The 13647-nt window shown below is 35.0% G+C and overlaps 1 protein-coding gene across 6 annotated transcripts in view; it reads right to left on the bottom strand.

The window, feature by feature from the left end:
* The window catches only part of cadpsa (Ca2+-dependent activator protein for secretion a), a 129987-nt gene that overhangs the window by 40545 nt on the left and 75795 nt on the right, over positions 1–13647 (bottom strand). For all 6 annotated transcript variants that reach the window (XM_084395379.1, XM_084395383.1, XM_084395380.1 and 3 more), the window contains exons 13-17: positions 7817–7953; positions 7513–7700; positions 3400–3501; positions 2145–2208; positions 1862–1985 (exon numbers count right to left, since the gene is read on the bottom strand). In XM_084395379.1, coding sequence (XP_084251505.1) covers positions 1862–1985; positions 2145–2208; positions 3400–3501; positions 7513–7700; positions 7817–7953 — 615 coding nt within the window. The remainder of the gene's footprint in view (positions 1–1861; positions 1986–2144; positions 2209–3399; positions 3502–7512; positions 7701–7816; positions 7954–13647) is intronic.

Here is a 13647-nt window from a genome sequence, read left to right as displayed (position 1 = left end):
GGGTTCTTTTTCTTACAGCATTTATTTGAAATCGAGATCTTTAGTAACATTATAAATTACTTTACTGTCACTTTTGATCAATTTATGGCTGCTGAAAATCCAGCTTTACCAGAAAGAAAAAAAATACTTAAAAAAATATATTAAAATAGAAACAGTTCTTATTAAATTTTATTAATATTTCACAGTATTACAGTTTTTACTTTTGTTTTGTTTTTTTGAAACAAATAAATGCATACTTGGTGAGCATAAGATACTTCTTTCAAAGATATATATAAAAAAATACTGTAATTATTCCAAACCTTTGGCCTGTATGACCTATTTTCAGAATGTCAAAAAATGAAAGTGTTTTGTTTTGGTTAAGTCTACCATTAGTCTTGCATGTAAGTTACACCAGCTAAAAGCTTTGGTCTCTGGAAAAGACTTTATTTTGAGGATGTGTTGCAAACTATTGGTCAGTTCAGGTTAGTACAAAAGTCACATTCAGTTTAGTGTTCAGCAATCAAAAGGTCGATAGGGAACAACACAGACATCATCTGGCTAACAGATACTAAGGGCTTCTCCTTCAGTATCTGCAGTGCCCAGTCATATTTCTTCATCGACATGGACAGGCACTGAACAATAATTAGAGAAAATTTAATTCCAGACAAAATGAAAAGCATTTGTCCAATCAACATGGCTCATTATTTGGCATCAAAGACCCCCCTGTGTGTGAGCCGCAGTTTTGCCGTCCATGTCCATGAAAGAAACCGTCTCACTTGCAACAATGTGTGTTGCTTGAGTGGGCAATCCCAGCTTTGCACTGTATATTGGCTTCTCGAAACTGGCTCAACGAGAGAGGGCTCCAAATAAGACGAAAAGCCAACAAACAAGAGCAAAAGCAGAGAGGTAGGGAGCAGAAAAGAGAGAAAGAGCGAAGGAGAAAGAAAGAAAGAGAAAAAAGACAAAGACTAGTAAAAAGGCAGCGATTCTGCAATCAACATATGAAGCAGGGGAGCTGGAAAGGTGATGAAGAGCTGGAAAGGAAAAGTTTTTTTTTTTTTTTTTTTTGCTGTAAAGTCATTTTAGACCTGAAAGCTAAACCACAGGATAGAGGCAAACATCCACAGAGGGCAGCGAGGAACCAATGAGCAGAGCAATATGGCACTGAGGCCAGGGTTTGAGAGAGAGAATTGAATGCATTTTTACATACTTCTAGAAACAGCTAAAACAAACCTGCACCAACACAACCTAAAACCTTCCAAAAGCAAGGCATACGTTTAAAGGCCAGGGTGTAATCATATAAACGTTAAATAAACATAATAATAATAATAATAATAATAATTATTATTATTATTATTTTTAATACAATGTATTTGTATAAAATACATTTGTAAAAAAAAATAATAATAATAATTTTAAACTTTATTATTATTATATCTTAAAATCATCAGAAACTGTAATTTACTCTATCTATTTATCAAATAATTCAGCTATTTATTTAAGAAGAAGAAAAAAACCCATTGAAATAAACCCCAAAACAACAACATTTCCTGTGTACTCCAACAAACCGCATACTACAGAGGGTTATCTCATGTTTCTCAGAAGAATTAAAGCATATATGTTGTGGTATCGCCAGCATTCTGTCAACAATACACAGAACTAGTAGAGATAAGACAACATAAAAAGCCATTACACACCAACAGTTAACTACTGCTTCATTGTAAGCATTCCTATTATTAAAAAAAAGCAGAAAAAAAAAGCACTGCCTCCATGGAATACTGGTTAGTTGAGCATCACTGTTGTTAAGCGCTGCTACTAAGAGAGGAGAATGTCAAGTACTACACTATTAAACCCCTGCTAAACAGGACTATGTGCTTCCTACCTTCCACCTTGGCATATTCTGAGAGACGCTGGTAGTTCACTAAAGCTGCCTGCTCCAGACATTTACGGATCACTGCCTTCACCTCGTCCTGAGGTACAGGTGTCACAATGTCCTTCATTAAGACCTGCAAAACCAAATTACAAATCAATTGCATACGCTTTTGCGTCTAGGTCTGTTTTTACTTCGTGTCATACGCTTTTTCAATACATACACGTCAAAAAAATGACAACATTTTTCATTTATTTGGTGTAAAACGGAGCGGAAGATAAAAATGGCACCACACCCTCTCAAGCAGAGACAACGTGGCTTTTAAGGCTCCTTCTGGGCGTCCAAATGGAAAGCAATACCTTCAGAGAGAAAATTTAACAGACAGTGTTTAAAACCGCTTTGAACCATTGAGAAATAAGACAATTGACAATTTTTTTTAAATAAATAAGAATATCCAGTTTCATCAATGTGATCGCTTAGGCCACACTTGTTGAATGTTTGTAGTTTTCTCCTTTTTTGTAATTTTTTTTTTTTTTTTTTTTTTTTAATGTTTATTGTCTGTTTGTTTATTAATTTGTGTTTATTTATTTAGTTTATTTAATGTTATTTACCCAAATATTTGTATTAGAGGTGGTATGTTGTCTCTTTATGTGTGCATTAAAGATAATTCGTTACTAGAATGCACGCAAGTAATTGAATGAAAAAACAATTAGACAGAGATTGGGGTTACACATTTTTTATTTCATTTTGTTTTGAATTATTGCGTATCTTCCCATGGTTCCGAGTTTCAGAGGCCTGTTGTTAAAAGGACGGGGCATTTTGCTGGGAATTATGGGAAATGTAGGTTTTGGGACAGTGTTTGTTTGGGTCGTTTGTTAATTTTAATGTGTTGTGTGTATAAAGTAAATTTTTGTGTGTTTAAATTTATTTTCATTATTGCTTTATGGTGAATGTGATTTAATATGTTTATGTTTATAGAGTTATGTTGCCCTTGTTATTATAAAATGGTTTGCTCTGTTTCGTTAACATTTCGACTTCATTTTCTGTGGCTGTGTTAGTTCTGGTGTGGGATCCCAACCATCTGAAACCCAGAACTCAGTAATTTGCTGGTTTCACATTTATTAGTTACAGTTTCTTTTCTTTTGTTTTGGTTCTTTTTCTTTTTCTTTTTCTCTTCTTCTGCACCGTTTCGTGATCAGTACATTAAAATGAATTTCTGCAGTCAATAAAACAAGATTTTGATGGCTCAACGAATGTCTCTTGAAATGTTGTGGAAGAACCCTTACAATCAAGATATCCAGTCATCACACAGCCAGTGTCACATTTACATTGCATGAACATTTATGTATTTAGCAGTTTCACACTACTGTGAAAATTAAACACTTATATAGGTCTATGTGTGTGTATATATATATATAAATAAATAAATATATACATATATACATATATATATATATATATATATATATATATATATATATATATATATATATATATAGCTGTTAATAAGGTGTTATGATGTGATGCTGTGTAGACTGACAGCAGTGTACCTGAAGTGTGTGATCTGGTTTTCCAGCAGCACGCGCAGTCGTTCTTTGATCTCCTCGAAATGTTCCTTCTCTTCTACTGAGACAGTACCGATTCCATCAGGCCTGAGGCAACACACACACACACACACACACACACACACACGAAGAGCAGAAATGAATGTCACTGCTTCTCTCATTAGGGTAACAAGGGTCACAGAAACTAACACTGGGTCTCATGAAGGGATCACGAACAGGCCAGACACATGAATATTCTACTAGCACTATAAATAATTTTCCATTTATGGCTGCCGTGCTGTTCAGAAGATAAGTGTCAGTGAGAGATTCAGGCAAGCTGCTCAACTCTTTAATTAACCACACAGATTACTACAGAAATAATAATAATAATAATAATAATAATAAAAAAAAAAAAAACAGAGAGAAAATAAGACTATTTTAAACTTCTGAAAAAGCCCCAGCTTTTTATTTGGGTGTATTTGCATGTGCATACGTGTTCATTTGTGCAAGTTATTTCACTTTTGCATGCACTTGAGAGCAAAAACCTTACTCACCAACAATCTACTATGAGTGAAATAGCACTGTGCCATGTGTATGTAAATTAAGTCATAGTGCTATTTGCATAGTGCAATTATTATTGTCCACAGAAAACAAGCAAAAATAATAGTAATACATCTTTAAAAGAGACATTTGGGTATATTTTTTAGCGATCACTGACCAGAATCGGTCTGTAAGATATGCAAAACCACCGTGCACTGTAAACCAGATGCTTAAACAACGTACTGTAGTGTGTGCAAATAAACGATGCTGTCAGTGGGTGCAATCCCTAGTGTGTTTCCCTAAATGTGTATCTGTGTGTCATCCCCTCCTCAGGCAAGGCTTTTTGGAAGGGCCTAAACTCAGTCCCCCTCCCTGTCGTGTCCATGGTCATATAAAGAATCCTCCGCAATACAAAGACATTGGCGAGGATTACCACAGACCACTGCAACCAGCACTCAGGTCTTCAACCTCTCATACACATACCACATACACACTCACAGGTTTCTTATTGTGACTCTATAAGAGAGAGAGAGAGACTGTGGGAAACAGTTCACCTGATACGTCAGTGCCACTCCTAAACTTATTAGCCAAATTACCATGATGCCAATCATCACTTATGTTTTCAAAAACTGAAATGAAAACACTTATTTTACCACGCTGATGTTCATGCAATTGATCTCTAGATTTGAGAATCATATGAGACATGTACACCTCTCACTCTCTCTCACATCTAGCTGACGTATACAACAACGGAAGCTTTTAAGGTGTTTTTGAGAACAAGAAGAGGCGACCCGGTCACCGATCACCCCCACCCCCACAGAGCGATGGACCCCGTCTGGTGTGACAGCCGTGGTGGTCCCCTCTGAAATCCCTGCCCCCCACCCTCTTGCTTTTTCCCCGTTGTCCTTCAGCGTGCGCTGGGCTGACATGGGGAGTGGACTGATGAGGAGCGTGTCATGTCTCCTGCTCCTCAAACCGCTGTCACTGCGACCCGCGCCTCCACTGTCACATACACTCTGCTCACAGCCCTCCTTCCGTCTACCATGTCACAAACGATAAGGAGCCGGGCCCTTTGGTAACATTCTGCATGAGCGTGTGTGTGTGTGTGTTAAACTACGTGCAGGTGACATACGTCGGCTGTGAGTGTGTTTCTGTTCTAGCTGTGTGTCACAACAAAACTGATTGATAAAAGATGGACCAGCAGGGAAAAAAAAAAACTTCTCTCTGTGTCGAAAAAATTAAATAAAACACAGAAACCACAAAAACAAAACTACAAAAAAACAACAACAAAAAACACACAAAACAAAATACAAAACTACGACTAAAAAACAAAACACAAATACAACCTGAAAAACAAAACAATACTACAAACACAAAAAACACAAAGACGAATTAAAAAACTAAACAAAACACAAAACTACAAAACCAAAACAACAACCAAAAAAAAATCCTTCTATCCACTTAATAATAATAGTATTACCATTTTTTGTTTTGGACATTGGACCATGGTATTATTTTTATTGCACATACACCATCCATGGTAATATCCTGATATTATTTTAAGCACTTTAGACTACTGTGAAAGATTATTATATCAATTATTCAATATCAAGATATCTAAAATGCCATGGTATTACAATTAATGTACTATGGTTCTTTTAAGGTGTCACGATAAGCAATTGAACAAGAGCATTTGCTTCGCATTTCATATCCTTCTAAAAACACTACATGATATCATGCATATTCATAATAGTGTGCTATGAGACTAATATGGTTATCCAGATAATGGTTCAGTAGTATCTTGTCAAACAACATTAGAGAACCATAATCGCCATCTGTAACACTTGTAGATTATTTGGCTTCAAATATATATCAGAATAGGAATTCAATGCCAAAAGGTTCAGGCTGTGGGTCATGTCAGTTATAAAGAGTGTGGTTGGCTGGACGTGAGGTTTTGGCACAAGCAGACAGGCTGGAGTGAGGCCTTGGACAGTTTGGAAAGAGAGATGGAGAGACCTGTCATCCTGTCAGCCATGACCTTAAGGCACTATCCATAGTGTCCCTCATCTCTCTTTCTCTCTTTACCCTCCATGTATCTCACTGGTTCGACACATGTCTATCACATTCTGTTTCCCTGCCTCACCCTTACTTTTCTCTCTCTCCCTCAGACAGTTACAAATTCACACATACGGTGGTGTCCAAAAGTCTGAGACCAGTCGTTCTTCTTAGAATTTTTTTTAAGTCGATAAATACTAAAACAATTCTGAAATTTGCTTAAATTAGAGATTATTGTTTATATTATTTGATCAAATTTCAGAATTGTTTTAGTATTTATTGATTAAATAAAATGTATATAATAATATATAAAATAATAATATATATATATATATATATATATATATATACACACACACACACACACACACACACATATACTGTATATACACACATACACAATAACATGTAAAAAAAAAAAATATATATATATATATATGTGTGTGTGTGTGTGAATACGAATAAAGGAATACAAATAAAATGACACACAATGGAACAACTATTCTCACACACAGAAGAAAGAAGAAATAACTTATTTGCCCCCTTCCCTCACTTCCATCCCCCAGTTTCATATGTTGAGGGCGGGCCTTAACGCTAATCCACACCCAAAGGAGTGGGTTGCATTTACATTCTCACCTTTTGGAGCCTGTGAGCACCTGCGACTTAGACTCCCTTTTTCTCCAGACCTCCATGATTTTGTTCTCTTTCTTAGAGGGGGTCAAGGGCTCAGGGGGGGAGGGAAACAGAGAACTAAGCAGCTCGGTCTCTGACACGGGCCATTTTAGTAACTCAATCACTCTTTGGCTTCATATCCCACACACACACACACACACACACACACACACACACACACACACATTGACAAAGGTGCACATTCACAAAGGTTATCAGAAGATGGTGTGTGGGTACATGAGAAATAAAAGAAGAAGAGAAATAACATGAATCATGCATGCAAATAATAATAAAAATAACTGCAAAATCTAAAAACGGTAACTAGCTAAAAAAAATAAATAATAATTATATATATACATAAATAATTGAAATAATACTGAAAAACTAAATAACTACACAGTGAAATCTTGTTAGAAGGGTAGTTTTGGACTCCTGTGAACCAGGTAATGAGGCAACTTGAGCTTTTTTGTAAAAGCATTGAAACTACTGTGGGAGAGAAGCATTATTACCTGTGACCAACCACGATGAGAAGAGATGGGGTTTCTATGAAACACTTTGGCAGCCAAAAATAAAAATAAAAATTTGTGCTCTTGATCTTAAGTTACCTCTGTTTCTGCCCATGTGTGGACAGTGGATGTACAGACAGATAAAAGGGCAGGACGGTGAAGAGTGATGGAGTGATTTTAGGAGGGAGAGAATAGACAGAGCTTCAGGTGAGAGTAGGATGAATGACAAAGAGAGAACATGAGAGATAAATGGTTTGAGAATTAATGTGGCTCCAAATGAGAATGAAATGAAGTGGGTGTTAAGTAAGGAGTGAGAAATAGATAAAGAGAGCGAGACCGGCGCTACCTGTTGCCGTGCACGTGAGAGGCGCAGAAGGCAAAGCTGTAGTGGAGTAGTGTGGGGTCGATCATGGAGCCTTTCTCTGCCCTCTCCAACAGGTCACTCAGGTAACACAGGTGCCTGTGACACCCCCGCACCCCGTACCTGGCGCAGTACTCATCTAACACAAACACCTGGCCTGGACTGAACCAACCCTGAGGCACACAACCAGACCCAAAAGGGGGGAGGTTAGTAGTGTAAAAAGAGGAATACATGATAATACAAATAGGACTGCTCTAACTGTATAAAACTGAATTGAAAGCTCAGTTACCAAGCAGGAGTATGAATCGTTGAGTCTGTGGTCCAGTGTCAACCGCTGAACCATCTCAAACAGCGAAGAGTGGTCAAAATTGCAGGGGTTAGCGGAGATGAACTCGTCCATTCCATGTTTCTGTGCTCGGTCTGCATCTGTGTGTATGTGTGCATGTTAACGTATGGAGACAGAGACAGGCTTTACAAAGCATTCACATCTCAGTGTCGCAGGAGCACGCACTCCTTAGAGGAAGATCTCTAAGCTGAGCCAGATATCAGGCTCAAAAGTGTCATTGTCAACTTGCATTACAGTGTAAAGTCAATCCAAGGTGCATTACAAGCAATAGAAGTGCAAAATCAAAGTCAGAGCAGGTGCTCATGTTCAACACAAAGAAATTTTGATATTATTTGTTTTAGCTCTAAAACAAAACAACAACAACAAGATATCACAATTATTTTAATCTTTTGCCAGCCATATATGCCTATATGTTTGCTTGCTGAGGGAAACAGTGATCTGTTTACAAGTTACTGGACTATGAGGGATGCTTATAAAGAGCTACTTTAAGAACATTTTGTATCCTTAATTATATTTTATTATATATATAATATATTACTATTATATACTTTAAAAGAAAAAGGTTTATTTAGTTCCACATTTAATTTTTTTTTTATCATTTTAACTCTATAACAACAACAGGAACATGACACTTCTTTCATTTTTTGACAGCCTTATATTGAGAGGGAAATAATGAACTGTTTACAAGTTACTGGACTACAGAGAGCAATTATGATAAAGTGAATAATTATAATTATGAGCAATCATTTTTAGGAATTTTAATACATTTTGGCTTAGAATATTTGTTTTAAATATATATTTTTCTTCTGCATGTTTGCCGGATCTTTAATGGACGCTGATCTAATTTTACCCCTAAACGTCAAGTAAACAAAGAAGTTGAAATTGGTGGTTCAACAGGACAATCAGGCAATATTAACAAAAACTTTTGACTTACATGAATAAAATGATTAGTCTAGTAAGAGCAACAGGGCAGAATTGCTGCTTGTTGATTTTAAGCATTGATTGATCCAGTTTCTACATGCGTACAATACCTATCCTTTCATTATATGAATGCATACGGAATCCATTACAAGAGCAAGCTATTGGGATGGCTTATTTAACCTTTTTAATTAATAAATGATCAATTCAACTGTCAAATCGCATCAAATTATATGCTAATATCGTTATATTATTGGCTTGTATTTCCCCCAAGTATTTTTTTCTTATTTGGCTTGGTAATCCTGCAGGACCTGTCTGAGCCAGTGTTCCTAAGCAAACAACAACTCTAGGTTGACGCTTTCCCCTCCCTCCCCATTCATTGCTCTGTCCGCAGGCCTCTGCCCCCCCTCAGGGCAGCCCTAATTAAAGAAACCCAGGGCCTCTAAACCCCCCTACCCTCACCATCTATTGTCCATTAAAGAGACTAAATAAATTCAACAACACATTTTCGCTTTCCTCTGCAGTCGGTAAGCTTAGGTATTACATCTGGGCCTGCACAAATAAGCAGGGCCGTTTCTTAATCCTGCCACTGGTCAGGGGCTATTCTTATTCTAATACCCCGTTTCTGCCAGAGGCTTTAGAGCTTCACTGTATGATTGAGCCATTCAACAGACACCTCCTTCTGTTGCTGGTTTACATGTTAAATCAAGAACAAGACTTGCTAAGAATAATTGCTTGGCTGTACAGTAAATAATAGTACAGCTGTATAATAAAGGATAAGTTGTATTTTTCCTTGCATGATATACAGTATATGCATTACAGATTTGGCTTAAATTATTGTTTATATGTAGAATAACTTTGGTAGGCCTTACAATACCGTTCATTAATAACTTTAAATGGATAGTCCACCCAAAAATTAAAAGGTTACACTTTATAAAATAAAAAATACAAAAAAATTATGAAGAAAGAAATGCATACAGGTTTGGAACATGAGGGTGTTTAAATAATGACAATTTTCCTTTTTGGGTGGGCTATTCCTTTAACAAGCATTATCATGTAATATGGTGCCTATCAGTTCAGTAGAGGGAAATTTCATGACATTTTGTTATGTATATTTTATTACAAAAAATGGAGCACAAAAGTACTGAAAATCTGTGATTTAATTATTATTATTTTTTCCTTTAAATGTTAAAAATATGAAAAAAAGGGGAAAAAAAGAGAGATAGATATAAATGTAAATAATACATAAAATATATTATATAAATATAAAATATAATAAAACAATCGTAATGAAAAATGTACAATAAAATCATTTTCACAGGTCTAAAACATGTTTAGACTCCATTGTATTCATATTTGAATGTTCATGAACTACTGATCTGCTAAGTGTTATATAATATTAAAAACTAATGAAAGTTACTATAATATGCGGCCGACATGTTTTATGATATTTATTTCATATGTAAAATGATTGATATTCTTCCACAACTTATCTCCAATCTATCAGGGCGGGGGGCAATTACAATGAGGAAAAAATATATCGTTTTTATTCATTATTATTATTATTATTTCACTCTAATGCTAAAACTCTGCAAGACAATTACTTAATAAATTAAAATAAAATGTAAAATATCGTCACTGTTGGGCAGAAACCTTTATTTTTATTTTTATAAATCTATACTGTTGGTCACCCTTTACGTCTGTCTGTGGGTTTCGCAAATATTGAACCTATGAAAAGTATTAAAAAGAGCCAAACCTCGTATCTCCATTGGCTCCTCAAACTCATAACTCCACCCTGCCTCTATCCTGAATGAAGTGTCACACACAGTTTGGGCAAATCTCTGCTTGTTTGCAATGCAAAGGTAAATAAAGAACTGATTGTTTGAATAATACAAGTGTTTTCTTTACTCAAGAAACACCATATAAAGGCTAATGTTTTATGTATTCGAGGAGCGGAGAAGAGTGTCTTAGGCAAGCATTTGCCGTCGAGTCATAGCCAATTCCGCCTCAAATAGCAAATGCATAAATCTTCATCTTTTTATAACGTGAGATTGACAGAATCTCAAAAAACAGAAAGAAAAAAACTGAGCGCCCACATAGCTACAGCTACAATAAACTTCATTACTCAATATAATGCGATGCCTCGGAATTGACAGAAAAAAAACACTACATTCGACAGGGTTTTGGGGGGCCCAAAAACTTCTTTAGCCTATTTCACAATATGAGGTAAATCCGGCCCTGCCATCTGTGTTGCATTTTTGTCTGTCCATGGCATTATAAGATATCCAAACACGTAAGTTGAAGCCAAATGAACCACTGAAATCAGCCACAGGTCAAAAAGGTGACATTGTGTCACTCTCCTATGTCTTAATATGAGCTTGTCATATCTCTTTGACACTGGAATTGAGGGGAAGGTCTCTGGACAGTAACACACAATGACATTAGTCGGCTCTGTCCGAGCGGGGCACAGGAGAAATGACACTGATTGATGGATTCTTTTCATTTATAGATCTTCTCTCATGAAGAGTCCGAAGAGCTGAGCATTTGGGGCTATTTAGCGCTTGTATTTTTTTTTCTTTTTTCTTTTTTTGGTTCTGTCCGTGTGCCTGTACATACACACACAATGGACGGATTGGGAGTCGGAGATTCGGCCCTGGGCTGACAAGAGCTGAAGGGGCCAACTGACAGGACGGGCACTTCTCTGTGAGTGAGGAATGGACAGAGGGAGAAAAAGAAGAGAAGGGATGGAGAAAGGGGTGACAGCAGAGACATACTTTATTAAGTGGTTTCTAATTTAATCTGCTCCTGAACTTGATTTCCAACAGTATGGCCACCCTCATCAGGCCTGCAGACAAGTCCATACGTGAGCCTGACGCTATTTCAGTCCTTATCACACTGGATTAGAAAAGCCTGGACACTGGCTGACATCCAACATCAATCACTGTTTTCTTTGTTTTAGAATAATGAAGCAGTGAATGAGTTGAAAGATGAAACATTATTATTAACAATACTTTTTTATTTCTATTCAATTATTGGGGGGATGAGATTGTGTTGCAGGTCAGGTTCCAAGGTTCCTATATTGTCTGCATTGTTGTTGATGTTGTTAAATGATACAACTTGAGGCTTTATACACTGGGTGTATAAAATGTGTGAAATAAATAAAATAAAGAAATAAAGAAATGGTGTAATGCATAGTAAAATAATAATAATATTAATAATAATAATAATAATAATAAATAATGAAAACTTGGTCAAATGAAGAGATAAATAATACTTAATAATAATAAAAACAATGAAAAATACTAAATCATAATATTGATGATGATGATAAACCAGTGGATTTATTATTATTGTTATAGTTATTGTTGTTGTTGTTAAATGATACACCTTGAGGCTTTCTACACTGGGTGTAAGCCATGTTTAAAATAATAATAATATTAATAATAATAATAATAATAATAATAATAATAATAATAATAATGGATGAACAAACAATACCCAAATCATTATAAAAATAAAATAAAATAAAATAAAATAAAATAAAATACCAGTGCATTTTTTTTTTTTTTTTATTATTGTTGTTGTTGTCAAATTATATACCTCGAAGCCATGGATAAAATAATAATAATAATAATAGTAATAATAATAATAATAATAATAATAATATAAACTTGGTCAGAAGGATGAAACAAACAATAACAAAATCATTAAATAAAATAAAATAAAATAAAATAAAATAAAAAATAAAATAAAATAAAATAAAATAAAATAAAATAAAAATAAATAAAAATAAAAATAAAAATAAAAAAATAATATAATATAATATAAAATAAAATAAAATAAAATAAAATAAAATAAAATAAAATAAAATAAAATAAAATAAAATAAAATAAAATAAAGATGCATTAATTTATTATTATTATTGTTGTTGTTGTCAAATTATATACCTCGAAGCCATGGATAAAAAAAAGATAATAATAATAATAATAATGATTATTATTATTATTATTATTATTACTATTACAAGACCTCTGTATTCTCAAAGTATCACTGATTTTAGGTTGTGTCTCCCCCTAAATCTCCCTTTGCATGGATTAACAAACAGCAGACAAGAGAAGGAGTTTTAGCATTTTTCCAGGTGAAGAAAGAAACGTTTAGTCTGAAACTGTTAGTAGTTCTACAGGCAAACAAAACAGAAACACTACTAAGACATGAAAAGGGCCACTATTTGTTTAATGTGTCAGTATACGTGTGTGGCAAAAGGGCTTGTCTAGATGTAGCAGTTGTGGCAAATTTGTGTCAGTTTATCATTCAAATAAAGACTCTATAAAATCATCTGCTGATCATTTCTATATCCAAGCTACATATTTGCCAACTCTCATTTCTTTCAAAATAAATTCGTAAAAATCACAGATTGAATAAACTGTGCGAGTCCACTGCTTCAAGGACAACACAAAATATTTTAGAAACCATTTGAGAACAAACAGCCAATGTTTCCGATTGCATCCTAATCCCCCACGTTTAAAACTGCAACCACAACAATTTAATTTGACGCTGTCGTAAGGTTAAGAGAAAAAAACGAAAACACTGGTGGCACGACTTTCTACAGATGAGAGAAGCTGGTGTGAACTAGCAAGTAGTTATTTGGTAACATTCCACTGATAGCTTCCAGAAATAATCAGGGTGAAGATGCACTGTTTTATTCATAGCATGTCACTCTTAACATGGTAATTACCAGCTGCTGAGGGGTGCAGAGCACGCCAGTGGTTTCACACAATTCATTTAGCGCAATAAATCAACAACTACAATAGAGAAAATCACTATAATTATATCATTTACCAAATTCTCCATTTGGT

This window comes from Rutilus rutilus (genome assembly GCF_951802725.1).
Source record: "Rutilus rutilus genome assembly, chromosome: 22".
Classification (NCBI taxonomy): Eukaryota; Metazoa; Chordata; class Actinopteri; order Cypriniformes; family Leuciscidae; genus Rutilus; species Rutilus rutilus.
The sequence above is the reverse complement of the archived record's forward strand: the minus strand, read 5'-3'. Positions and strand labels throughout refer to the sequence as shown.